Below are 25,078 nucleotides of genomic sequence, written 5' to 3'. Positions count from 1 at the left end.
GCTTAAAAGGGTTTGATCCTTTTAAATCATAAAGTAAATAATTTTTGCATTAAAAATGTATGAAGCTCTTTAAGCTTCTGGCTAATGTTCCAACAAGCAATGTTTTATAAGTTTTATCTCCAGCAATAAGCATTTTACTTTCTTGGTAAGAAAGAAAAAAAATATAGAGATAAGAGAAACAGGTAAGAATAGAAGAAAAGAAGGAGAAGAAAGAAAATTAATTTTCTTTTTTTATGCTTATTATGGAAAATGAACAATATAAAAAAACAAAGATAGGAATAAAGTTATAAATAAAATAATTAATTTAAATATAATGAATACTTTTTTAACATCCAAAAAAATTGGATTTTGTGATGAGAGAAATGTGTCAATTCATTTATTTTTTATTTTTTCTTTGAAGGAATGAATGAAAAAAAAAATCTTAACCAAATACAATATTAGAGTCTTTCCGAATCATACGCAAATCTAGGATCTACCAATCCCAAGATTTAGCTAATAAGGTGATTATAAATCCACGACAAGGTAAATTCTCAAGGATGATTCCTGGAAAGGACAGCTTTGAGCATTACATTTTCTTTAGTCTAAGAAAAGGGGATGAGTTGTTATTTGTTCAAGGCACATTGTAACAAACAAACCATCTTCTTTCTTAAGAAATCAGCGGACAAAAATACCAGAGAAGCAACTGGAATTATCCCCAACTGAACTATCAAGCTACTTTAATTGTTTCCTGCATTGACCCAATCACTATATCTTAAAAAAAAAGTTATTTACTTTAAAAAATCCATCAATAATTCAATATACAATGTTCATAACAGAAACATTGTCGTATCTTGTCCATCATTATCTGACTGCCATGTTATGCTCCTCTCTGCTGCCCTTCAATTCTTTGATTGTTCTTTTTCTAATAAACTTAATTATTTTTTCTTTCATCATTAAGGACCACAAATAGCTGCATTTAGGTTAACAATTCTTCCTCAAGATCTCCACATAAAAGTAATTCTGGATTAACAACTTTTCTTTTTTATTAATTTTTATTTGAGAGTGCATGTCAATATGAAAAATGATAGGGAGATCATTGTACAAAAACAATTAAAGTACATATATTATCAACAATGGAGTGAATTATTAATAAAATATTGAAAATTTTAATTTTAATAATAAAAGTTTAAATTTTGATAATTTTAAATAAATAAATTAAAGAAAATATTAGTATATAAAAATTACTTAATATTTGATAGAATTAATTAAATGAGTCGGTGTCTAGGTGGTAAGTGACAACATTAAAAAAAAAAAGTCCAATGAAAGAGTGTCCATAAGGGGACAGTATATAAATATAATACACTAATATTCTTACTTGTATTTTATTTTCGGTGAAGGTGAAGTAAAAGTATAGTTTTTTTTATTTTTTTGGAAATTAAAGTCCCAACAACCACGTAATCTGACAGGTCGGACACCGAAACATCGTATAGTTATTCCCACTTGCAACTAAACACATACCAGAAAGACAACCCAAAAAAGAAAAAAAAGCAGAGGGGATTGAGATTTGTCGTTTTCGGATTTTTTGCAAATTGATTGGGTTTTTTCTTTTGCTAATGCGTTTTTTATTGGTGGAAGAAGGGTATGGTGGGTTCGAAAGCCTCTCATCTTGATCGTGATTTGGATCATGATCATCAACTGATGAACGGTCATGATGGGAATGCTGCAGTACCTCCATCTTCTGAGGTCTCATGCTCGATTTGCCTTGATTTGGTTTCCCATGCTGGCGGCAGATCCAGGGCTAAGCTCCAATGTGGTCATGAATTCCATCTGGGTATTTTTCTTGTTTCTTAATTTTGCTGTTTTTTAATTTTTTTTTAAATTCAAAATTTTTGGTAAGAAGGTTATTTTTTAAAAGTTGGGTTGCTGCTTGTTAACATCGATTATCTGTTTTGATTTCGTTACAAAGCAAATAAGATTAACTACTTGATGATTTATGCGGGTTTGGGTTATTATCAATGAACTTATGGTGATGGAAGTCTAGGGAGATAATCTTAGTCAGTTTGATATATAGAATCAATGATAAGGCCAAAGGGATTTTTAGATGAGGCAAACTTCATGCATATATGGTTTCTGCTTGAAGCATGCTTTTACATTTTGCATTGTGTCTTGTTGACTTTTGTTTGCTTAGATGCACTCATTCTGTCGTTATTGGTTTTGATAATTTACTACTTATGACCCATACTCTGCAGATTGCATTGGTTCGGCATTTAATGTGAAGGGGGCTATGCAATGTCCAAACTGTCGGAAGGTTGAAAAAGGTGGATGGTTGTATGCAAATGGCTCCACCCGATCTCTTCCTGAGCTAAGCATGGAGGACTGGTATCTTGATGATGATTATTATGATCCAGTTTATTCTGAAATGGTATAAAAATACTTTCTATGTTTTCTATTAGTCGGTATTGTTGTTTAATATCTTAAAACACACACCGTTCAACTTATGCAATTAAGTATATGCATTTTTAGCTTTTTAGTGACGCTCTATTTTCAAAATATTGACATGTGTATAATGGCATTTCTAAAATCATCATCTTTTAGGTTGATGCTGATTATGGCTTGCAATATTGTATATGCTTTTTTTCATCTTTATGCTCCTCTCCATGTCTTAGTCACAAATATATATATATCTTCAGTTTTCACAGAATGAAAGTTTAAAAATGTCAAATTCGCTTACACCGTGTCCTTTTCATCATGGAAATTTGTGGGCTCTTATTTCTTTCCACTACAAAGCTTGTTATAGTATGAAGATGCCATATGTTTTTCTTTGAGTCCACTTTTTGTTTGCTATTAAAAGGTGTTCATCAAATTCTTTCTCATAGTGCATTAGTGTCTTTTTTATTTTGTTTTTGCAGCCATTTAGAGCTCAATGGTGTCCATTTGGCGAATTTACCAGAATTGGCTCATCATCTGAGTAAGCAAGATCTATCATTTTGTGGAGTTGATTTCATTTTGACCTAGTTTTTGTACTATGATTGCACGACTATTAAGGTTATATTCTTTTGAATTTGTAGTTGTCTAGTGCTGAAAGAATATATTAACATAATTGCTTACAATAATTTAACTGCATATTTGGAATATTTTTCTCTGATATTGACATCTCTTTACCTAGTTCCTCCTCTTCATGGGCATTGATAGCGTTCTAGCTTCTTTACACCCAAGATAGTTACAACCTCTTCACTCTGAGAGCTAGTTTCTAGTTGAAGTTTTTCTTTCTAACTAATTTGAGGAACTAGACTACCAAGGTTGAATTGGCTCCATCTTCCCTTGAACTGGTTAAATTGCAGACAACAGCTTATTGCTTTATTGTCACCCATTCTCTGGAACTTGTATCATTTTTAAAATTCTGGACTCTTAAAAGCAAAGGATTTACATGTACTTTTCTCTGAGAATCTATGTAGATACATTTTCCTTGGACATATAAAGTCATTTGAAGCAATAATACGGTAAAAAATTATTGGATGCTGACTACATGGTTTTAAACTTATAATGGAAGGATTATAAGTAGTGATGAATGTTGTTGAGGTTTTAAACTTTCTTTTTAGTTTTTACTTATGTTGTAAACTTTGGTTTTGGTACACCTACTGCAGTTGTTTTATTATGATGTCCAATCTCTCATTTCTCCTGTTAACCTTGAGGGAAGTGTAAAACAAGATGGAAAAAACTTATATAAGACTCTTGTTGTCTGTTTACTGAAAATGTTTGGCAGTTCCTTTGATAAAAACTTTGCTGCTGTCTCTGACATGTTGTTGCTTTATTATATCTTTCAGGGAAGTGGAATCTCCATCAAGTACGTGTAAGTTTTTTTTATGATTAAAATTACTTTTTTCATCCCAATTCTCTGGTGATTCAATGAGGCAACAACTATGTGACGCAAAATAAAATTTGTTCTCCATGTAGATCATGAAATATATGGACACCATGCTATATTTGCTGAACACGCTGCTGCTTCCTCTGTGGCTCATTCATATGTTGCATATGTTGGAGCAATTCCACCCACAACTCTAAGATCTAGTGATAGTGTTGATGATCCCAACTTTAATCACCATTGGAACATCCTGTCTGCACACAATGAGATTTTTATCCCCCATGCTTTGCCCACCATTAGTATCCAATATCATAATTGGGGGCGGCATTCTCCAAATTTTTCTGTATCCGATAGCCATATCAGCGGTACTGATCCTGCTTCTATTCCAGCTGCAGCTCTGAGATCTTCTAACGTTGAACTTGATGCTTTGACTAGACCCAGATCTTTTCCACAGCCTTTTCCCTTTGAGCATGGGTAAGGTGCCAGCTAAGATGAGTTTGAATATCTACCTGATGTTATCGGCAGTGATAATAGAAACATGTTGTCAATTTTTTCTATTCAATGTGAGAATCATCATAATATATATATATATATATATATGTATATATATATTGGGGGTGGGGGAGGTGGAGTTGTGTGAATGTCATGATAATGCTCTGCAGTTCTAGGTACGGCAGCATATGGTCTGTGATGTAATCATGCTATATGTGTTCATAAAAGCCAAGTTTACCTGTGTTAAAACTCATAGAAAGATAAGTTCTCTTTGTTTATGAGCCCAAAGTGATTAATTCAGTCTATGAATTTAAGAATGCAGTACTTTTTTATTCAAAATTCTCAACATGATTGGAAAAAGAGAGACCTGCCCTTTTTTTTTATTTTTTGCAATGCTGTTGACCATTGGAAAACTAAGTGGTTGTTTTCTCTTCATAGGTCCAGTTCTAGAGGCGGGAGTTCGTTTGTCTCTTCAGTTTTTCCTCGTCATCCGGGCAGCGTTGTTCATACCCCTGATAGAATCCAGGCATCTCTTGCCTTCTATCGTCAGCAACAGCATTTTAATCGACTTGGTGTGCCTGCTCCTGTAATTCCTGGTCTAAGAAGAGGTTTGGCCCCGGTGGCCCAAGCAGTTCCACAACTTGATCAAAGTGGTGGCTTCTATGTCTTTCCTCCAGGTTCATCAGGCCAGAACCTGCATGAAGCAGAAAACTTGTATCCAAATAATTTTAGTGCCTTGGAAGGAGAGCGTATATCTCATTTCCCAACCGTATCAAGAGAAACAGGTTGGGGATCTTATCATCCTACATCTAGCTCTGATTCTGGAAACAGGTCTAGGAGCTTCCTCCATAATTATTTTGCTTAGATGATCCCGTCAAAGTTTGGTTGCAAATGCTTATCAGTTGGTTTGTCCATGTATATTTCAAATGATTGCATCCGACTATATGATTGGCATGAAAGAAAACTATAAGAATTGATAATCTTTGCCCATTTTTGTAAATTATGGCAAATTTGCCGGTCAGGCAGTCCTGGAAATTGATAAGACCCTTGGCTTATCACGTGCTGATGCAGTGATCTGTCTCTTATCTATGTTTAGATAAAAGGAGATTATAATCCTAGGATTTCAGAACAAAGGATGAGGTAACTTAATGTTAGTCTACTTGGCAAGTAGACTGCCAAACTACGGTTCCAGTCATGCACAAAATAAGAGAAATGGAGAATTAATCCTCGAAAACTGAAAGTTGTAACCTTGATGCAGCTTGAAGATACAGACAGGGATCTGCAATTAGCATTTATGCTGTATTGCTACATTGCTATTGAAAAGCATTTATATCTATCTTATTGAAGTATGTAGTCCGGGAAGTCTATCCCATTGTTGGGCCGAAAGGGGAAAGTACAACTTGAAAACAAGGAAAATCAACGCAAGGCCATTATTGATTTCCATTGAAATCAGCCTACTGGGAGAAATGGCCGTGGGGAAGAGCAGAGAAATTGTTCTGGAACTCGATCACCCCATCTGGACTGACACTTCCTCCCTTGAGAAAATGGGAATACCAATCACTCGAAAGTTTAGGATATCTTTTCAAATCTAGATCATTGAAATCTACGTAGTATAGCCCGTAGCTTGAGTCATAACCATTCAATAACTCGAATACATCTAAGAAGGACCATACGAAGTACCCTCTTGTATCTGATCCATTCCTTAAAAAATTTTACGAATTAGAAGCAAAGGAAAGCATTAGACACATTTAGACAACAAGAAAACAACGTAAAGAAATCTATGCCAAACGATAACTAAAATATCTCATTATAATTCGAAAGGCTTTTGACTCAACTCAGCAGTCCTTAGAGGTTCTAAAATTTTCGTATGTATACCTTATTGCATCCAGTACACTTCCAATATACGCCTGCAGATATTTCACCCTCGATGTGTCTTCCAAGGTTATATTGTGTGGAGTTCTCTGACCTGCCGGGACACCATGTCAATTGAAAGAAAGCACAAGGTGAAAAGAAATATAGTTTTCCCGAGGCTTTAGATTTATCTTTTTTTTTTTTTAAACAAATCCTGTGCAATGGACTCCATAATTAATTTTAGCGAGTTATGCTATAACACCATATCAACAGTTACTTTTTTCACTAAGGTTTTCACTTAAAAGTAATTGTACGGATGTGTTGCATGAATGCATGAATGTATGTTTGAGAGAGAGAGAGAGAGAGAGACCGTTTTCAACAATGTAAATGGGAGGATTGTGATAAGCTTGCTTAAAATACTCCAGCACTCCTTGCAGACCCCAAGGAATAATAGGCAACTGAGTAACAAACTTAGCCGATGAGTAATCCAGTGAATTAAACACAGAAAAACAGAAGTACCTGTAACAACATGTTTCAACTAACCTCTGAAGCCATGAAAAAATCGTTATAATCTGCCAGAAACAGAATTAATTAGTCCCTTGGTTTAGTGGAGCACATTAACATCGCCTTGACTCACTGAATTAAAACATCATGCTTGGATTATTTAAGCTCAATGAGTCAAGGCACCAAGTGAATTCAATTTAGAAAGGATAGTGAAGAACATACTGCTTATGCTTGCAGCTACATCCATGTTAAAGTCTCTTTGTTTCAATTCCAAACTGCCAGGGCTGTCTTGTATGTTAGCTGTAATGTAATGTATTATGCCTAGGAAGTCAAACGAACCCTTAAGCAGTTCAGATTCATGACTGGTAAAGCTAGGCATTCGGGAGCCTACAATTTTCTTCATTACCTCGGGATAATCTCCAAACATCAAGGGATTGACAACCCTGCAGAACAATGCAGACACATGTATGATGTAACTAGAAGACTAATAAGTTCTCGACACCAATAGAAAACCAACAGGATGAAATTAGTTTGGAAGGCAATCTCGATAACAAAACAAACCATTATAAAAAATGACCAGTATCAAAAATTTGTCTCCATCAGACACGCATATTCTTAGCTTACCAACCAATATAGAAGTCCTTCATTCTTTGAGTTGCCATTGCATCTTCTGTTGAGTTTGTAGAAGGGACAGCCCCAATTACAAAGATGCTAACACCTATGAATCCATGCTGCTTTCCCTGCATTATCATGTATTGCTCTTATAGTGGTCGTATTCTTAGCTATTTTTTGACACGAGGCTCTTTAAATGCTTATAGCAAGGCAGCATTTATAAAGAATTTCTGTGCAGTAGGCCAGGAACCAATTCCAAGTTTAATATAGTAATAAGGGCATTTATCAAAATGGATTTGAACAGTTTTGTTGTTGCTAGAGTAGTCCCGACTCCCAAATAAAGCAAGATAAATGCATGGGATTTGACTGACCAATGAAATGGGAAAACATAAAGGATTGATTTGAAAAGTTGGAATATTACTTGATATTTTTTCCTGTACAATCTTGCGGCTGACGCATGCGCCAACAAGATATTATGAACGGCTATGTATGGCTCGGTCGAGGAGTTGCCTCTAGTGCAGTTTGTTCCAAATGAAGGAGAACAATGCTTAGGAGGAGAAATTCCCTGATCATAACCTCCAATGGCAAACACATTGGGCTCATTCACAGTAATCCAATGTGAAACCCTGTCTCCAAATTCTCGGAAGCATGCACCTGCATAAGCTGTGAAGTCCTTCCTGCATTGAAATTCGATGATTCAATCACTTCTGTTGTCCTATTTTTTTTTAGTCTAATGTGCCCCAAGCACAAAAAGGCAAAATAATGTTGAGAAGATTAAAGAACAGTACACAATCCTTCGGTCAATCCATCCTCCATAATCATCTTCAAGTGCCTGTGGAAGATCAAAATTGTTCAAAGTAACATGAGGTTGTATTCCTGCATGGACAGTAGAGATATCAGAAGAGTAAAAGAGGAATCTAATTTGTTCTCTGGCTAGCATTTTTCAACTTTGGAAATGAAAATGTAGAAAGTTGGTCCCGACCATGGCTGATCAGTTCATTAATGAGATTGTTATAAAACATTAAACCCTTTGGATTGACAGGTCCTCTTCCATCTGACAGGAAACAAGAAGACATAATGTGAGCAAGAGATATTAAGACTTGATCCATAATTCTTTTGCTAATACATGTAAAGAATATTTTCAAAATCGTACTGGGGATAAGTCTTGACCAGGAGATGGAAAACCTGTAGGCATCCAACCCCATTTCTGCCATGAGTTTCACATCTTCCTGAAAAAGCACATTATGGCACAATTACACAGAGACCATCCTACAACAGAATCTGATCATGTAGTGCATAATTTGAAGTTTTAAGGTAACCAATAATTAGTGGGAAGTTGATAGCCACGTATGTAATTGTTGTGATGAATATTCACCGGAGAAAACAATATGGTCATACAACCACTTCGAAAAAGTAAATAGCAGAAAACTATGTGTTTCTTTGTTCACAGCAACAAAAAGAGGAATATGAAATTGTCACCTCGAGCCTAAGTCAAATGGTACGGCTAAGGTAAATTTTATATAGAGATTTTAAATTCAAATAATTTCATTTTTTTTTTGTTTAAGAAAAAAAAAAAAAAAAAGAGGCATATAGTAAAGCTCATTTTATGCACCTTGTATTTGTGGTAATGATCAGCAGCTACGTCTGCAGTGGCTCCTTTAGCATACCCTGAAATTTTTGTTTTTGTATGGCGGTGAAATTATTTGTTAAATTGAAAAATATTAAAATCCACACAACTATGTGATAATGGATATGGGAGGATCAACAATAAACTTGTCGATATAAAACATTGAATTTGGGCACTGTTCTTGAATAGATACTCAATTAGGTTCAAATGATTAAGTTGAAGGAAAAGAAGCTGACCAGCATGCGTATAAGTGTCCCAAATGCTTGGAGTCCTCCCATCTTCACTGGCTGCTCCCTCCACCTATTCCATAATGCTACTACTTATTAATTTATCAGGAGCTCTCTCCTTGTACTTCCATTATCTCATCATAATATTGCTTGTCTTTTTGCCATAAAAAACAGTTTTATTTTTCTTAGGATCATTGTTTAATAACTAGCTACCATTTGTAAAGTGTAAACAATACATAGATAGAGGATCTTTTTTTTTTTTTTCAAAGGAAGAAAAACCCACAGAAATTAAAGGAGATGAAACAGCCAAAAGTGACCTGATAAGCAGAGGTGGCAGAGCCAAATATAAAGCCAGGAGGGAAATCATATCTGCTATATGTATCTGCACTTAGCGTTGCTACTGCCAAATTTAGCAGAATTGTTATTAGCAAGAAGAAGGAGATCGGAGTCCTCATCACTTCTCTTTATCCTCAGAAAGAGTTTCAGTTCACCACTTTAACTCAAAATATAGTCTGGATCTCAAATCCGGAAGGCATGGCATGAAGATGAAATTTTATAGTTGCAATAAAAAATAATATCACAATCACATTGTATCGACGTGGAAATTGCTTCATTAATTTATCAAAAGATTTTGAAGGCGACAAATTTGATAGAAAAATTTATGGCGCTCCAAGGAACCCAAAGCCCAAAGCACTCTTGTTTTTATTCTAAGGTGGTCCAGGAACATTGCTTGGATGTTAATCCTAGTCAAGTCGTAATTGGGGTTTGTAAATGCGTATCAGCCTGTTCTTCCATGCTTGTTTCAACTTCGAAGTTATTTGCTAGGATCTTATTACTGAAATTAAGAGGAAAGTACGACGAGTATAGATAAAACTTTGTCCTTTGCTTACTTACAGTTGTCAAATTTGTCTTGTCAGGCAGAGGCGGACCTTTAAATTGTTTAAAAGCTACATATGAGAAATTAAATTTAGATTTGATTTTGTATTTAACTATTTATATATGTTTTGAAAATTTTAGTTTTTAATTTGTCTTGTCCCCTCCCTTTTTTTGTTAATCAAGTAATTTTCCCCATTTCAATATTCAAAACATGAGAAAAAATATGAGAAAAAATCATTGCCTAGACTAAGTTTCCAGCATCTCCGTCTCTTTTGCTTCTTGTACCATCCAAACAGTGTCGTAATTTTCTGTTCTTCTACTTTGATTTTTTTTTGCTCCAAAGTTTTTTCTCTCCCTCAAATCTTTTACTATGAACCAAACATAGCCTTAAAGGAGGCTTAAATGGAAACCTGATTCCAGAAACCGAGGATAAAGGCTGTCGGTCTATCTACCACATATTTTAAGAATGAAGCAATGCGAGTCGCTTTCTGCAATGAAATTGCAAGATTTCGATTCCAATCTGGTTTTAAGATAAGAAGAATCGAAAACAGACAAATACAAATGACAGGTTTCTATCATGACAATTAGGCATTATGTGGTTAAGAAACCCACAATTAACATCATATGATAACACTTGGATATTGGTATTGAAAAGAATCAAAACACCATTATTCATTATATAGAGATCAGCCTACTGGAAGAAATAGACATCTGAAGTACTGATGCTTGCTCCCTTGAGAAAATGGGAGTACCAATGTGCAGAAGCTTAGGGTATCTCTTCAAATCTGGGTCATCCAAATCTCCGTAGAAACCGGAGCTTGATTCATAGCCATCCCATAACTCAAGTACATCCAGGAATGACCATGCAAAGTACCCTTTTGTATCTGATCCATTCCTTTGAAATTTTAAGAAGGAGAGGAAAACGTTAACAATATACACACAAAATGGAACAACTGAAAGATATCGATATATACAAAAAGATAAAGATATCGGTCCCTAAGTACATATCAATTGCAGACACTCGCGAGGTTGACGGCTCTCAATTCTTAGGAAAGTTTAAAATTCAAATTGGCATACCTCACAGCATCAAGTACACTTCCAATATAGGCCTGCAGAATGTTTACCCTTGAGGTGTCTTCCAGTGTTGAATTACGCCTGGTTCTCTGACCTGCTAAAGACACCATTCCTACTTCACCAATTAGATGAAAAGCAACATCATAAGCACGTACAAATTTATGATCACATTCTTTGAGATCTAACGGTGTTGGTATTGGAGTTAGATAGCATATATTTTCATATGGTTTACTATGAAATATCATGGAATAAAAGAGGGATACAATCGGCAAGAAATTGATAGGTTTTTAGTTGTTATTGTTTTCTGCTAATTCCTTTTCCCCAGCAAAGTTAGCAATTGCTCTAAATAATAGTAGGTTTTATCATTGTCTATTGAATTGAGAGCAATCAAGAAAGCCATGATATTTCATTCAGACAGTACCCCTTACACAGCTCAGATTCTCTGAAGTAAGTTTTTGGGAATAACTGTTTTAATTGCTGAGCATTATTCTTCTGAAGTCCCCATTTCACATTTGTCATATGAAACAGCTAGATTAATTTGAGAAAGGCATGAATCCATGTAGTTTTCCATCTCTTCTATAGTTATTTGTTCTATAAGATGTGTTCGATAGAAGCAAAGAGAGACCATTTTCAAGAATGTAAATAGGGGCATTTCCATACACTTGCTTGAAATACTCCGGCACTGCCTGCAGACCCAAAGGCAATATGGCAGCTGAATGACAAATCAGACTAGTGAAGCAATGAGCAAACATAAAATAAACGAACGCTGGTAAGGAAAACCTCTCAACTCACCTCATAAGTCAATGAAGAATTCTCTAAATCTGCCACAAACAGAACACATTAGTTGTTTTCCTCCAGCTTTGCTAAAGTATTTGCCTAAAATGGTTGTAGTAGATAAGTATATTAAAATTGCCGTGACTCACTGAATTGAAAAGAACATGCTTTGACTAGATAAGCACAGTTAATCAGTTCAGTGGAAGCTGCAATCAATGCTTGATGTGCAACATTCTGAGCTTACCAACCAACAAAGAAATCATTGGCTCTTTGAGTTGCAATTACATCCTCTGCTGAATTTGTTAGAGGAAAATTGCCAGTTGTATGGACACTAATGCCTATGAATCCATGCTGCTTCCCCGCATCGTCATGTATATTGCTCTCAATGGACATTTCCTTGGCTATATATATATTTCTCAGTGGTTGAGTTCTTTACATGCTCTGACATTGAAACAATAAGGAGAAAATTGGTATTTAGAGAACTTATGTGCAGTAAATCAACAACAAGAGAACTTGCACAAGGAGGAAACTCTAAATTTAATAACAAGGACGTTTATCAAAACGAAATGTTGGAGCAGAATTCAATATTTCAATATGACTAGTTTCCAGGTAATCCAATAACAAAGAAATGCACAGCATTAATTTCCAGATAAAAATGAAAAACAAAAACAAGAAAACAAAGAAACAGAGTTGAACTGCTCAGCATGGAAAGTTTGGGTATTATTACTTGATACTTTTTCTAGTACAATCTCGCAGCTGATGCATGAGCCAACAAGACATTATGAACTGCTATGTAGGGCTCACTTGAGGAGTTTCCTCTTGTGCAGTTTATTCCAAATGGAGAACAGTGCCTAGGAGGAACAATTCCTCCAACAGCAAACACATCAGGTTCATTCACTGTAGTCCAATATGAAACCCTGTCCCCAAATTCTCAGAAACACACATCAGCACAAGTGGTGAAGTCAGTCCTGCAATTGAATTCAGATGAATCAATCACATTTATTGGCATCTTTGAAGCTTAATGTAGCCCAAGAATAGAAAGACAAATTAAAAATTGAAAAAAGTAAAGAGTGGTACACAATCCTTGGGTTAATCCATCCTCCATATTCATCTTCAAGTGCCTGTGGAAGATCATAATTGTGTAAAGTAACATGAGGTTGTATTCCTGCATGATCAAGTGGTAGATATATCAGTTAAGTAAATCCAATATATTCACTGGCTAGCATTCTTCTACTTTCAAAGCAAAACCATATCGGGCACGGCTGAAGAAATGGATGAAGAAATGGTAGAAAATTGGCTCCAACCATGGCTGATTAGTTCATTGATAAGATTGTTGTAATACTGTAGGCCCTTTGGATTGACAGGTCCACTTGGGATTAGTCTGCAAGTAACTGATCATAAGACCAAGTAACTGCTGAATTCTTTGGTTCATACTTGGGATTAGTCTAGACCATGAGATGGAAAATTTATAGGCATCTAAGCCAATTTCTGCCATGAGGTGCACATCTTCCTGCAAAAGCATATTGTTTTGTTACTTAGACCATCCTCCAACAAAATTTGATGGGCTGTCGAAGCAAACGTGTATAATCATTATGAATAGAAATCATTGACAAGTTGATGGTCATTTATTCATTATGAATACGAGAAAACGCCTATTGTCTTCATCCACGACGATGAGAGGAGAGGGGGAAATAAATCTATGGCTCAAAGTTTGTTTTATGCACCTTGTATTTTTCAACTGCTATGTCTTCAGTGGCTCCATTTGCATACCCTGAAACTTTCAAACTTAGGTGATGGTGCGAATTGCAATTATTTGCTAAAACATGCTGTTAGTCCAGATATGTGGAAGAGGAAGAAGAATGTGATCAGTGTGAGCAAAAGTATCCCAAATGCTAGGAGTCCTTACATCTTCACTTGCTGCTCCTTCCACCTATTATTCTATATATTTTCAATGAGCTCGTTCTTCTTCACAAACCCACATTTTGTCTTCAACATTTATGTTCAATATAGTTAATTTTTCTTTACAATCACTTTTCCCTAGCTAGCTACCATATTCAAATATGCAGAGCAGAAACTGAGAAGACGAAAATTCATGAAGAAGAGAGGAGAAAGAGCAAACTGACCTGATAAGCAGAGGTAGCAGAACCAAATACAAATCCAGGTGGAAAGTTATCTGCTATATTTATCAGCGCAAAGCACGGCTACTGCCAAATTTAGAAGAACAGTTATTAAAGAGAAAGACAGACATCTAGTTTCTCTAGGCGTGTGATTCGCAAAATCCTTGAATTTAGAGAGAAAGTATGATTTTTGAAAAAGTATAATATGTAAGATTTTTTTTTTATTTTCAAAATATCTCGTGATTTTGTTTATTTGATTAAGACAATTCACATATATTAATTATTGAGTAATTATCATAATTGTTTTAATATATTATAATATTTTATTATTAATTTTTATTAATAATAAATACTCAAATGACAAATGATATCTTTAACAATAAAAATAAATAAATATTTTATTTAATTATTATTTTTATTTATAAAATATCATCAATAAAAAAAATTAAGATTATTTAAGATATTTTTGTTAAAAAATAACTTAAATAATCTTTTTTTAAAGTATTATTTAAGATATTTTTATCTAAAAACACATTAAATAAATACCATTTAAAAAAATAAAAATTATTTAAAACGTTTTTTAAAAGAGATTATTTAAGTCGTTTTAAAAGAGATTATTTATGACATTTTTAAAAAGTATTATTAAGATGTTTTTGTTAAAAATATATTAAATAAATATCATTTAAAAAATATGATGAGATTATTTAAAACGTTTTTTAAAAGAGATTATTTAAAATATTTTTGACATATTTTTTAATTTTTTAAAAGATATTATTAAAGGTATTTTTTATCAAAAATATCTTAAATAATTTCTTTCATTACTTATAATATTTAAGAGATAAAATATGAAAAAATTAGAGTATGTCGATTAGTTAAAGAATATGAATATTTACCATAAGATTGTAAGTTTAATCATTCTTTTTAACGTTTATTTTTACATATTACTTATTTTTTTGGATTATTTAGGATGTTTTTAGACAAAAAAAATGTGTTAAATAATGTTAATCAATTTTTTAAAAGAATTATTTAGAGTATTTTTTATCAAAAATTATTTTAAATAATCCATCTAATTTTTTTAAGATTATTTAAAACTTTAAAGTATTTTTCATACCAAATGCCATTAATTATAATATAAAAAAAATTTAACATAAAAATTTATAATTAATTTACAGTCACTTTAGATATATTTTTCCAAATAATAATTATTATTTCATAATTTTTTATTTATATCAAATTTAAAAATAATGTAATTTTTTCTCTAAAATTTTAGAATACCATAAAGAGAGATAAATTTTTTATTTTAAGACTTTAAATGCTATTAAAAATATATTTTTTCAAATTAAATTATTTTAAATCAAAAGTTAAAATTAAATACTCAATAATAAAATTAAAAAAAATATACATAAATTTTTTCGAATCTGACGCTTCACAGTTTAATCTGGTATGCAACTTCTTTCTTGTCTGGTCTCATCATTTATCTGTAGTAAATATGAGGCTATTAATTATAATGAATGCTGAAAATGACAGTAGTTTGTAGATTATAACCGGAGTCATTGATGAAACTGTACTTAAACACTGTCCTTCTTTGTTAGTATGGTTTGATTGTTAATATTGAGGAACCCACCAACATGACGAAACGCAAACGAAAATATGTGCTTATGTCTGCTTATCCAAGGTGACCATTTGTCTGATGTGGCGTAACTTTGCTTTGACAGAGGCAAATAGCCAATAGACGACGGGTTTGTGGATGAGTTAGGCCCTGGAGGGCCTAGAGCCACACATGTCCTATCTAGAGCACATTGGACAAAACAAGATATAATAAGTTCACTTTTCCACGGAAACCAACAAATGTATAACTGAGCCGTTGCCCTCTCATCCAAAAACAAACTATATGCCAAGTACGAGATCAATAATTTTAAAGTTAAAACAGATTTAGCGATTGAGACTTTTCCAAAAAAATACATAAACTCTATGTTTACAGTTAGTGGTTCTGTAATTTAGTGAAAGGCAAAGACCCGTATAAGGAATTGTGTTTAATGGTCGTGCTAAATGGTTGCATGAGTTTACCATTCGTGTTCTTTGCCTTCTTACCATCACAACTTCTCATATTGATCCAGAAACCATTTTCTTTCGGGAGAAAGGTTCTGTCCAAAATTGGAAATGCAAACCCAGAAAATATCACCCATATGTTTTATAAATCAACAAACTGGACTCCTATTACGTCGCCTTTATCTAAGCTGCTCATATCACTTAAACATAAGCTCTATGGCAAAAGACATGTAACAGTTGCAAATTAAAAGCTTCTTGTCCCGTTTTCATCATCCTTTCTGAAAACTGTGAACCAGGAAAAGTCGTATATGATATCCGGAGAAAATTTACCAAGAGTTTATACAAGATTAGCTTGCTATAAGGCATTTGAAAACTCAGATCTCAGTGTGCGTGTACCTGCTAGACCCTGCAATTCAGAAGGGATTGCCCTTTCATCGGTTGACAAGCATAACAAATCAAAACGGCCAGTCAATTCCCGGAGATACTCTCCCCAAAAATTATGAGCGAAAATTCACAGATGCAATCATGGCCGAGCTAATCATCAGAGGTCAAACATGATTGAGATCAACCAATCATAAAGTTCATTTTAAAACCAATCATAATCTATACAGAAAGCCAAGTTCGATTATCGATTTTAAAGTTCATTTTAAAACCACCATTGTCACAGTAGAGGGAAGACAATAGTACCCTATTGTCACATATGTTACTTTCTAAAATGTATATAATCTTTGAATTAGCTCATTTGATAATCTAATGACTCAATGCTAATACACAATGTCACATATAGAAACAAACTTAGTTAAGAACTCAGACACAATCATATAACAAACACCAGAGTCTCATCTTTCTGAGAAAACCAAATTGAAAAGATCATTATTTTTATCAAAAGCTCAGACACAATACAAACTACTGCTTAAAAACCATCACATTGCAAATTTCTCTTATTTGAATAAAACAACTTACTAGTAATTTTGATGTGATACACTCTTTCTAAGTGTACAAAGGCAGATCAGTCCAAGCACCAGAAACATGTCCATTCTCACAAACATAAGCTCGAACAACAGGCTCTCCATCATCATGGTACCCGAAAACCCGCCTCAAACAGAATGCAGAATGCAAATCCCAAGTCTTTTTGCAAGAGCAAAACGCGCAATTCAGATCAATCTTGCGTCTGTTCCCATCATTTATCGTCCTCCACACCCGAGATTTCTTAAAATTCTTGAAAATCCCTCTGAAAAGCATGTAATTTCTCTTCTCCTCTGTGTGAACGCATCCCGGCCAATCGCAAATGTATAAGCAATCGCCCCGAAACCGGCTCGCTAATAACTTATTGCCTTGCTCTCGGCTTAAGTTCCAAACACCGGATGCTAGATGGGACCTAAGCGGTCTACAAATCTTCCTTCTTTTACAATCGGAAAATTCACGCCCATTTTTTATCGTTCCATTATCGATTGTTTCTACAGGACAACCGTCTATCGACTCGGACGCGTCATAGACGGTGTCGTAATAGAGATCATCGAAAAGTGACCAGGAACAATCAGACCCGGGAACGTCCACTTCCAGATTCGGATTGGGATTCCCTGCCACTTTGCTGGAACACGGCTCGGTGGACGGCTTTGAGGCTTGGGAATTAGCTGGCTTGAGATAATTCTCGTCGGGGCCTAGCTCGCGTTCGAGGCCGAAATCGGAGTGCTCTAGAAGGACGCCTGCGTGGAGCAGGCCCGGGCAACAGACAGAGATCTTGTAGAGGGAGGCCCAGCCGCCGGGTGGGGCGGACGATGAGGCGAGGAGATCGGCGCAAACGGCGGATATGGTTTTGGAGCATTTTTGTTTCAAGCAGGTGTTGCGAATTAGAGAGGAGAATTTGGTGCAGACGCAAGCGAGACAAGCCCAACATTTGGGGTTGTCTTCGAGCTTGGAGAAGATGTTTAGAACGACGTCGTCGGGGAGTCTTGAGAACGGCGTCTCTGTCATTGTTGTGAGTGGGAAACCAAAGGTGCGAAATTGGAATCCCTGAATATCTCTTCTTCTATTTTGTTTATTGAGTTAAAGCTCGGGGCAGGTTTTGGCGTGGATTTCAGAGATAAGTTCAAGGAAAAATAATATTTTTCTCTTGTTTATTACTTTTGGAATGCAACAAACTTCAAGCTGAGGTAGTGGAGGGTGGTGGCTCGTGGGTTTACGGCAAAGAATCTGGTGGCGTTGAAAGACCGTGGGCGTGGCATTTTGTTGGAACAGTTTGTTACGATCACTTAATTACAGGCTACTTCTCCTCACCTTCTTGATCATCTAATGGTTAAGAAACTCTTAAGAAGATCGAATCATGACCTCTTCTCTTTTCCTCACAAGTTATATGTAAAAAAAAAAAAAAAAAAAAATTATAAATAGAACCAAATTATAGGATTATATTTGGAATTGATTTATGTCAATTATTTTTTGGGAATGCTTAATGAAGATTTGCCTTACGAATTAAAGCTTACGTTTAAGTATACAATTACCAGATAGAAGGAACACTAACTTTACCGTCCTGATCGTGAACGCCGACCACACAGGCATACACCACTATCAATCATCAATCACCGACAGACGGAAAATTCAGTAACTCCGCAAATCCCTCGACATATTACTGTTTGGTGTTGACATTTCACGTGCCCACTTATCTCCTTGTCCCTATAACACGAGGACATGATGCCTCCACCTCCACTTCCACCCTCTACTTTTATGAATCCCATCACAATAGTAAATTCACCTACTGAATTTCATAAAGCAGCTAAAATTCGCCGCTTTCCTTCGCTTGCAACTAATCTTATCCGTATCTTACTTGGAAATGGGAAAGAAATATACCAAAAAGAGGATTGAAAACCTCCAGTTCAACTTCCCCTTGACAATTGCTTCAAATTTAAGTTACCTAAAGCCAAATATTTAGCAAACCAAAACCTACCGTTCAAGTATTTAAAACCACCCCCCCCCCCCCCCCCCAACTCCCAAAAACACAATAAAAGAAAAACTACCGTTAGGAACCTCTGGTCATAAACCTTTCATTTACTATAATTATTCATCGGTTCTCCCTTCTCAGCATCCTATCTCAAAAATATTAATATTGTACTCACAAACTATTAACACCATCAGCTGCCATTAAAGGTTCATCCAGAGTTAAAATTTGAAGGCTATACTCAGTTACCTCCTTTGCATCCGAACAAAATTTCACAAAACCAATAATCAATCATAATTAAGAGCCAACAACACATAAAATGGTTGAAATAACCAAACATCATATGTTCTCAATTTAGCCATGAAATACAGCATGATAGGTATTCTACTGAGTTTTCCACAGCTCATGGTAAATTAATCGGAACTCAAATTTCATAGAAGTCTTCAGCTTCTGAGACACAAATCAACTCAGCAATTGTATCTTACCTGTCAAATGAAATTTGCCATCAGGTTAAAATGAAATTTTGTGTACCAGACAATTGGAGATAAATAGATAGAAGCATCGTCACAAATATTACTCAGAAGCTATAATGTTTGACAAATGACATTACAATTACTTTTCGTTTGGCAACTTGAATGATATCAACATCTTAACTAAGAAACTATACCAACGAAAGATAGTAGACAAGGAACAAGGAACAATGAACATGAGATCAAGACCTGGATAAACTTTTGCTCCTACTCCAGCTTCTACTCCCACTTGGACTCCTGCTAACACTGCATCTTTTGGGACTATTACTCTTTACTTTTTGAGGCTGCAGAGAATCCATTAAATGCAATGCAAAATATGAAACAATAATAATAAATAATGAGGGAACAACAAACCAGATAGATTAAACTAGCTGGTCAAGCAAACTACACAATACGACAGAAACCAATTTTTCCAAAGGTTAAAACACACAAAAAAAAAAAAGTAGCTTCAGTTTCAAAAAATTTTACTAGATATTAGCAAAACATCACTTACAGAAGGCAAAGGAGACCTGGATCTTGATCGAGATCTGCAAAAGTTCCAGAAAGAACCCAAGTTTAAAATCAACATGTTCCTTTTAACAACTTTCATCCAAGAGCCTTGATGCCCCCTTCAATGTCAGAATTACCGTATTCAAAAGGAATAAAAAAAATAAAGCATAAATCTTTAGCAGTTAAATAAGGAATAACGAATAGGACCAGCCACAAACCTGCCTATATAAGAAACAAAACCTAATCTAAGAAAATGAAATCTTTAAAGAATAATTTTTCATATTTTGACACCAGTGGATAGAGAATGAGCATGCTCCCCTACTGAGCCACCAAAATCCACAGGTAATCCAAATAGCATGTCCTATTAGGTTCACAATTCTGGAGATGAAATTGACAGTGAAATGTTTCTACCGCTCAATAATGATGACTTGCAAATCCCAATGCATTTACGTCACTGAAATCCAGCTCTACTATTGCAATTCCTTGTAAAGAAATCCAGCTCTATTAGTGCAGTCCATTGTCTCCTTTGTTTCCAATCTAGCACCCATTGACATTTATGATGCTATGTACATTAGACAAGGGACAACGAAGGCTTTTAAACTTGCCCATCTAAAAAACAGCATACCTCTGCAACCAAACGAGTTGCATGCAATTGAACCATATTTCCACAAGATCCTAATATCCAATCCCCAGTTTGCAGCATATATCCATATCTAAAAAGATAAACAAGGCAATTTTCATATGACAAAAAAAGAAAGTGGATGTAGTTCAAAAGCTGGGATACAGTCCAGACCAATTTCCTCAGATAGCCCACCTTCTGAACGAAGAAAGCATGTGAATCAAAAATCATAAATTCATGTTCACAATCACAGGAGGGAAGTCAAGTCCAAAAAGTATTAACAAATATCCAATCATCAATAACCCAAGTAGATCCCCATGAATGAAGAAGCGCACAAACATGTCTCCAACACATTCCTTTACCTTATGCAAGAAGCAAAATGTGAAAGAAATAATAACTAATTAGCATTCAATAACAATCTAGAATTTAAAGTTGGAAATAAGGTCTGCCAATGCTGACAGTTAATTTAGACTGCATAATCTCTATATCTAGATGCATGTGTTTTTCTGCATCAGTTAAAGGGCAAGTGAATAAGGAAATTTTCGCCAGTAAACAAATACTGAAACAAGATGGGGCAATAATAATGCATAGTGACCAAATAATTCCATCAAGTTAGCAAACTCTTAAAAATGAGTTAGTTCAGCTTTCCCAAAAACTGCATTTATTGCATTCTATTTCCTTTTTTTTTTTTTTTCAAGAGTTCAAAAAAACCCTAACCCTCAAGTCACAAACCATATGCTTATCTAAGTTTAAGGATTCATTTTAAAGAAAGAATCTTGAAATGCAGCCAAAAATCAACTGCAAGGTCAACAAATCTGATGCATTTATCCATGACCACAAGCATATAACAGATGAAATTATTATCTGTAAAACCAACTGCCAGCAACTAACAATACCAAATAGCATTATCCTTACTACAGCAAAAACATATTCAATAGGAAAGGTGAAGCAAGTGTACCTTGACAAAGGCCGAGACCTTGATGCAGAGCGGGAACGAGAGGGAGACCTTGATCTTGACTTTGCAGGTGACTTGCGTGAAGGTTTTGCTCTTGGAGACTTGCTGTGCATTACACTTGCAAGATTAACATCTAACTTGTATACCATAAATAAAAACTTAATATCCTAAAAGAATAAGAATAACCTGCGGCTCTTGCTCCGACTATAGCTTCGACCACGACTGCGGCTTCGGCTTCTTAAGAGAGATCGACCACGACTAGGGCTTCTAGAGGTGTCCTGCTTAGAATCATATTCCCTAACCTAAAGGAAAAAGTCTACTAAGCAAAATGGAATATAATAATAGCAAATATAGAGAAATAGCATTAAAAATAGCAAACAAGTCAACTATGCTTTAATCTTTCATATGTTAATTGGCAAAATGAAACATCTTCCATCAGTTTCTAGAAGAATAGATTGAGATAATATACCTGAATATAAGCCCGGGAAAATGCATTCCGAAATTCAGAGTCATCAAGTTTCTTAATCTGCAAAAAAGAACCAGGAATTTTTGTACATAATCATAATTAGTCAATAACATTCACAATCATAATTAGTCAATGACATTAACTAAGTTAAAGACAAGGTATGTCTTCCACGCTGGCAATAAGAGTTAAAAAGGACGAAAGGTAACTTACGGCATACTTCATATCATCATAGTTGGTGTAGTCCACAATCCCTGTTGTCCCTGCAAAACCCAAAGAAAACTTATATCAGTAAACCTACAATTAAAAAGCTGCTTAAACTTTCATCCCCATAATCTAGACCCAATTTAATGGTTTTGATCAACTCACTTAAGAAAAAAAAAAATAATTCTACCCAAATTTCATATAAAAGCTAAAGGATCAGCCAACAACTGTGAGCATCAAACATAGTGTCTTACCACTACCATCACGGAAAACTTCGGAAAAACAAACATCCCCAGCTCGACGCATGTGATCCTGAGGAAAAATACATCACACAACAAAGATTTGTATTAACTTCCTTATCAGTTCGTGTTATGGGGTTTTTTTCTTTTGGGAGGAGGTGACATAATTACCAAAATCAACTTTTACCTTAAGGTCCTGCCATGAAGCAGAAGATGGCAATCCAGTGACTAACACTGCATGTCATAGCAATGCATTAAAGACAAATCATAAGCAGCATAATATAGCAAAAGGATATAAAGAGCACCAAATAGATAGCACACCACGATATTCAGAATGTCTGGATGGTCCACGGCCACGCCCACCACTATGACTGGTGTGGCGATCTAAGGATGAACGCCCACGACCACCATGTGCAAGTTCAACCTATAATTACTAATAAGCATGAGAAGATATCTTACAAAGCCAAATCCATGAAAGAATGGATAGATTTAGTAAAACGTAAACATGCAAGAAAAAGTAACTAACCCTCAAACAATGTCCTCCAAAATCATAGCCATCACGACCACGGATAGCATCTTCAGCATCTCGAGCCTCTTCAAACTAAGAAAAATATAAAGTCAAGACAAGAAACAATAACTCAAAAACAATACTATCCCCTTCGCAAAATAAATAAATAAACAACAAAAAGAAAAGTCAGCACCTTTAAACTCACCTCAACAAATGCATAACCTGGAGGCCTTGGTGGATTTTTCAGGTCAATATGGGCTATAGGACCATACTGCAACAAAAACAAAAAGAAGATCATAAGCTTAGAGAAAACATATTAATCTGAGAAAAGCATAATAAGAATAATTCAAACCCATATCAAGTAAGACCAAACTCAATAGCAAAAACCGTGGTTCCACTCCATAAATTCAAAAAACCCAACCTTTGTTTCACAGGTATAGTCAAAGGAAATTTACGCAAACCAAGAATATAAGTATGGTACAACTACATTTAGGTTTTCTTTGGAATTTGGCTACCAAAATTAAAGGTGAAATTTATAGATTAGCAGTCGGAAGTCTTCTACTCTCATCTATTTTCTTTGTCTGTATGTCTGATTTGGCAGTCTTTAAACTACAATTTCGTTCCTTACAATTTAATATGCCCTAAAGATCTAATCTAAGAACGAAACGCAATCCATAAATTCAAAATGCATATTTTTAAGTTCAATCGACTCCCAATCAAATACTTCACAAGTAAACAGCAAAACTGACGTGTTTTCTTGTAAGATAACCTCAGTTAACCTAAGATAATGACGAGTTAATGGTGAACTTACATTAAAAAAAAAAAAAGATAAAAGGTTAATAACCTTGTAAAATAAATCTTCCACTTCCCTCTCGCGAACATCACCAGGAAGATTTCCAACGTAAAGAGTTCTGCTTGAACGACTACTCATTTTTTTCTCTTTTCTGAGACATACAAAAGACAAATAAAAACAAATTTCCAGAAAGCTTCGTTAGGGTTCAAAGAATAAAGAGAAGCATGCATCGGTTTAGGATTTTAATCAAGGGATTAGGGCTTTTACCTTAGCTGAGACGGAGATCTTCAGAAAGTTTTCTAGGGTTTTGAAACTTAAAAATAGGGGACCAGTGTCGGGCAAGGTTAGAGTTAGACACAAAACAAGAAAACAATTAGATGTGGCTTCGAAGATGAAAATTTTTTTGTGCGCTTTAGATATTAATGCAATCAAGTGGCTAAGATGAAATCTTCTATTTTTTATCTGTAATGCATATCTGTTTTCGCTTGTCATGTTTTATTTAAGAGGCGAAATGCTGAAGTACGTTTTATCTGAGTTTCCTAAGGTTGTTTTGTTTGCTTAAATATTTTAACACGTAACCGTCGCTTTAGATAAAAAAATTATTAAAATTGAATATATATCCGCTCTTGTTACGGATATCATTTTTTTGTTGATCAATATTTTTATTATAAAATTTATCTAATTAAAAAATAAAAAATTAAATTAAAATGAAACATAAATATTTTAATTAATTTTATTTTTAAAAATTTTATCAAATTAAAAAATAAAATTAAAAACAAAAAATTAAATTAAATCAAATTAAAGTAATAAAAATAATAAACGCGTAAAAAACGTGACATGTACACTCTCGTTTAGTTTAAACTATTAATATTTTAAATTAAAATATCAATTAATAAATTTTTTAATAATATATATAAATTTAACGGTTAATTTTATAAATATATATTGTGATTAGGATTAAATTGAAAGTAACTCTAAGGTTTAAAATATAACACTTAATTATTTTATTTTTTATTTTTTTATTTTTTTACTCAAAATTAATTTTTTTTATTTTTTTATTTTTCATCTAAATTCATATTTTTTCTCTAAAAATTCATACTCTCTTTCTCTAAAACTAAATCAATTATTTTTTTTAAACTTGAATCAATTGACAAACAATAACCTTCAAATTACCAAAATTTATACTCTACCACTACTATTATAAGTTCACATCACTACAAAACTTCGTCCTTAAGTCATTCAATGTCTTTTTAGAACTTGGTATACCTCCGTCATTGTAACAATTGTTAGCCACCATTAATC

The 25,078-nt window shown here is 34.4% G+C and overlaps 4 protein-coding genes and 1 pseudogene across 24 annotated transcripts; 1 reads left to right on the top strand and 4 right to left on the bottom strand.

The window, feature by feature from the left end:
- The first annotated feature begins 1,344 nt into the window (after positions 1-1,344).
- On the top strand, positions 1,345-5,388 carry RFI2 (RING/U-box superfamily protein). 7 transcript variants are annotated; one of them, XM_089750899.1, is made up of 6 exons: positions 1,345-1,810; positions 2,229-2,401; positions 2,889-2,947; positions 3,804-3,823; positions 4,231-4,315; positions 4,778-5,388. In XM_089750899.1, the coding sequence occupies exons 1-6, from the start codon at positions 1,621-1,623 to the stop codon at positions 5,196-5,198; spliced, it is 948 nt and encodes a 315-aa protein (XP_089607025.1). In that variant the 5' UTR covers positions 1,345-1,620; the 3' UTR covers positions 5,199-5,388. The 7 variants fall into 7 exon arrangements, with proteins under 7 accessions (XP_089607025.1, XP_089607024.1, XP_089607023.1 ...); XM_089750898.1 differs by having other exon boundaries at positions 3,804-3,829; XM_089750897.1 differs by having other exon boundaries at positions 1,352-1,810; positions 4,772-5,388.
- On the bottom strand, positions 3,903-9,681 carry LOC111305070 (beta-glucosidase 11-like). Of its 2 annotated transcripts, none has more exons than XM_089750893.1 (13): positions 9,472-9,681; positions 9,164-9,227; positions 8,913-8,968; positions 8,454-8,529; positions 8,283-8,354; positions 8,089-8,176; positions 7,722-7,977; positions 7,313-7,428; positions 6,911-7,131; positions 6,728-6,756; positions 6,555-6,642; positions 6,209-6,299; positions 3,903-4,350 (listed from the first exon to the last, which is right to left on the bottom strand). In XM_089750893.1, exons 1-13 carry the CDS (start codon positions 9,607-9,609, stop codon positions 4,347-4,349), a joined length of 1,299 nt encoding a protein of 432 aa, XP_089607019.1. In that variant the 5' UTR covers positions 9,610-9,681; the 3' UTR covers positions 3,903-4,346. The 2 variants fall into 2 exon arrangements, with proteins under 2 accessions (XP_089607019.1, XP_022757983.1); XM_022902248.2 differs by lacking the exon at positions 3,903-4,350 and adding an exon at positions 5,554-6,034.
- Positions 9,682-10,497: 816 nt separating this feature from the next.
- Positions 10,498-15,959, bottom strand: LOC111306413 (beta-glucosidase 11-like; annotated as a pseudogene). The gene is made up of 13 exons (XR_016331727.1): positions 15,572-15,959; positions 14,002-14,082; positions 13,706-13,808; positions 13,603-13,649; positions 13,291-13,388; positions 13,183-13,247; positions 12,956-13,043; positions 12,606-12,846; positions 12,028-12,310; positions 11,897-11,925; positions 11,641-11,790; positions 11,108-11,391; positions 10,498-10,925 (listed from the first exon to the last, which is right to left on the bottom strand). The product of XR_016331727.1 is annotated as a beta-glucosidase 11-like (transcript).
- A 197-nt stretch (positions 15,960-16,156) lies between these two features.
- Positions 16,157-18,018, bottom strand: EID1 (F-box family protein). 3 transcript variants are annotated; one of them, XR_016331605.1, is made up of 3 exons: positions 17,008-18,018; positions 16,441-16,472; positions 16,157-16,329 (listed from the first exon to the last, which is right to left on the bottom strand). XR_016331605.1 is itself a non-coding variant. In XM_089750900.1 (2 exons), exon 1 carries the CDS (start codon positions 18,016-18,018, stop codon positions 17,035-17,037), a length of 984 nt encoding a protein of 327 aa, XP_089607026.1. In that variant the 3' UTR covers positions 16,157-16,472; positions 17,008-17,034. The 3 variants fall into 3 exon arrangements, 2 of the variants coding, with proteins under 2 accessions (XP_089607026.1, XP_022757993.2); XM_089750900.1 differs by having other exon boundaries at positions 16,157-16,472; XM_022902258.2 differs by having other exon boundaries at positions 16,157-16,450.
- LOC111305073 (serine/arginine-rich-splicing factor SR34-like) lies at positions 16,827-24,169 on the bottom strand. Of its 11 annotated transcripts, none has more exons than XR_016331606.1 (15): positions 24,044-24,169; positions 23,828-23,927; positions 23,189-23,254; positions 23,002-23,076; positions 22,797-22,899; positions 22,663-22,709; positions 22,491-22,548; positions 22,246-22,295; positions 22,039-22,095; positions 21,756-21,871; positions 21,573-21,674; positions 20,621-20,708; positions 20,000-20,033; positions 19,696-19,790; positions 19,247-19,461 (listed from the first exon to the last, which is right to left on the bottom strand). XR_016331606.1 is itself a non-coding variant. In XM_022902256.2 (14 exons), the coding sequence occupies exons 2-14, from the start codon at positions 23,912-23,914 to the stop codon at positions 19,458-19,460; spliced, it is 894 nt and encodes a 297-aa protein (XP_022757991.1). In that variant the 5' UTR covers positions 23,915-23,927; positions 24,044-24,169; the 3' UTR covers positions 16,827-19,457. The 11 variants fall into 11 exon arrangements, 7 of the variants coding, with proteins under 7 accessions (XP_022757991.1, XP_022757990.1, XP_089607027.1 ...); XR_016331607.1 differs by lacking the exon at positions 19,247-19,461 and adding an exon at positions 20,407-20,532 and having other exon boundaries at positions 19,694-19,790; XM_022902256.2 differs by lacking the exon at positions 20,621-20,708 and having other exon boundaries at positions 16,827-19,461.
- Positions 24,170-25,078: the final 909 nt, after the last annotated feature.

Source organism: Durio zibethinus, chromosome 21 (genome assembly GCF_047325235.1).
Source record: "Durio zibethinus cultivar Kanyao isolate XHJ-2024 chromosome 21, ASM4732523v1, whole genome shotgun sequence".
NCBI classification, from domain to species: domain Eukaryota; kingdom Viridiplantae; phylum Streptophyta; class Magnoliopsida; order Malvales; family Malvaceae; genus Durio; species Durio zibethinus.
Note: the sequence above shows the minus strand (reverse complement) of the source record. Positions and strands in the feature narration are given on the sequence as shown.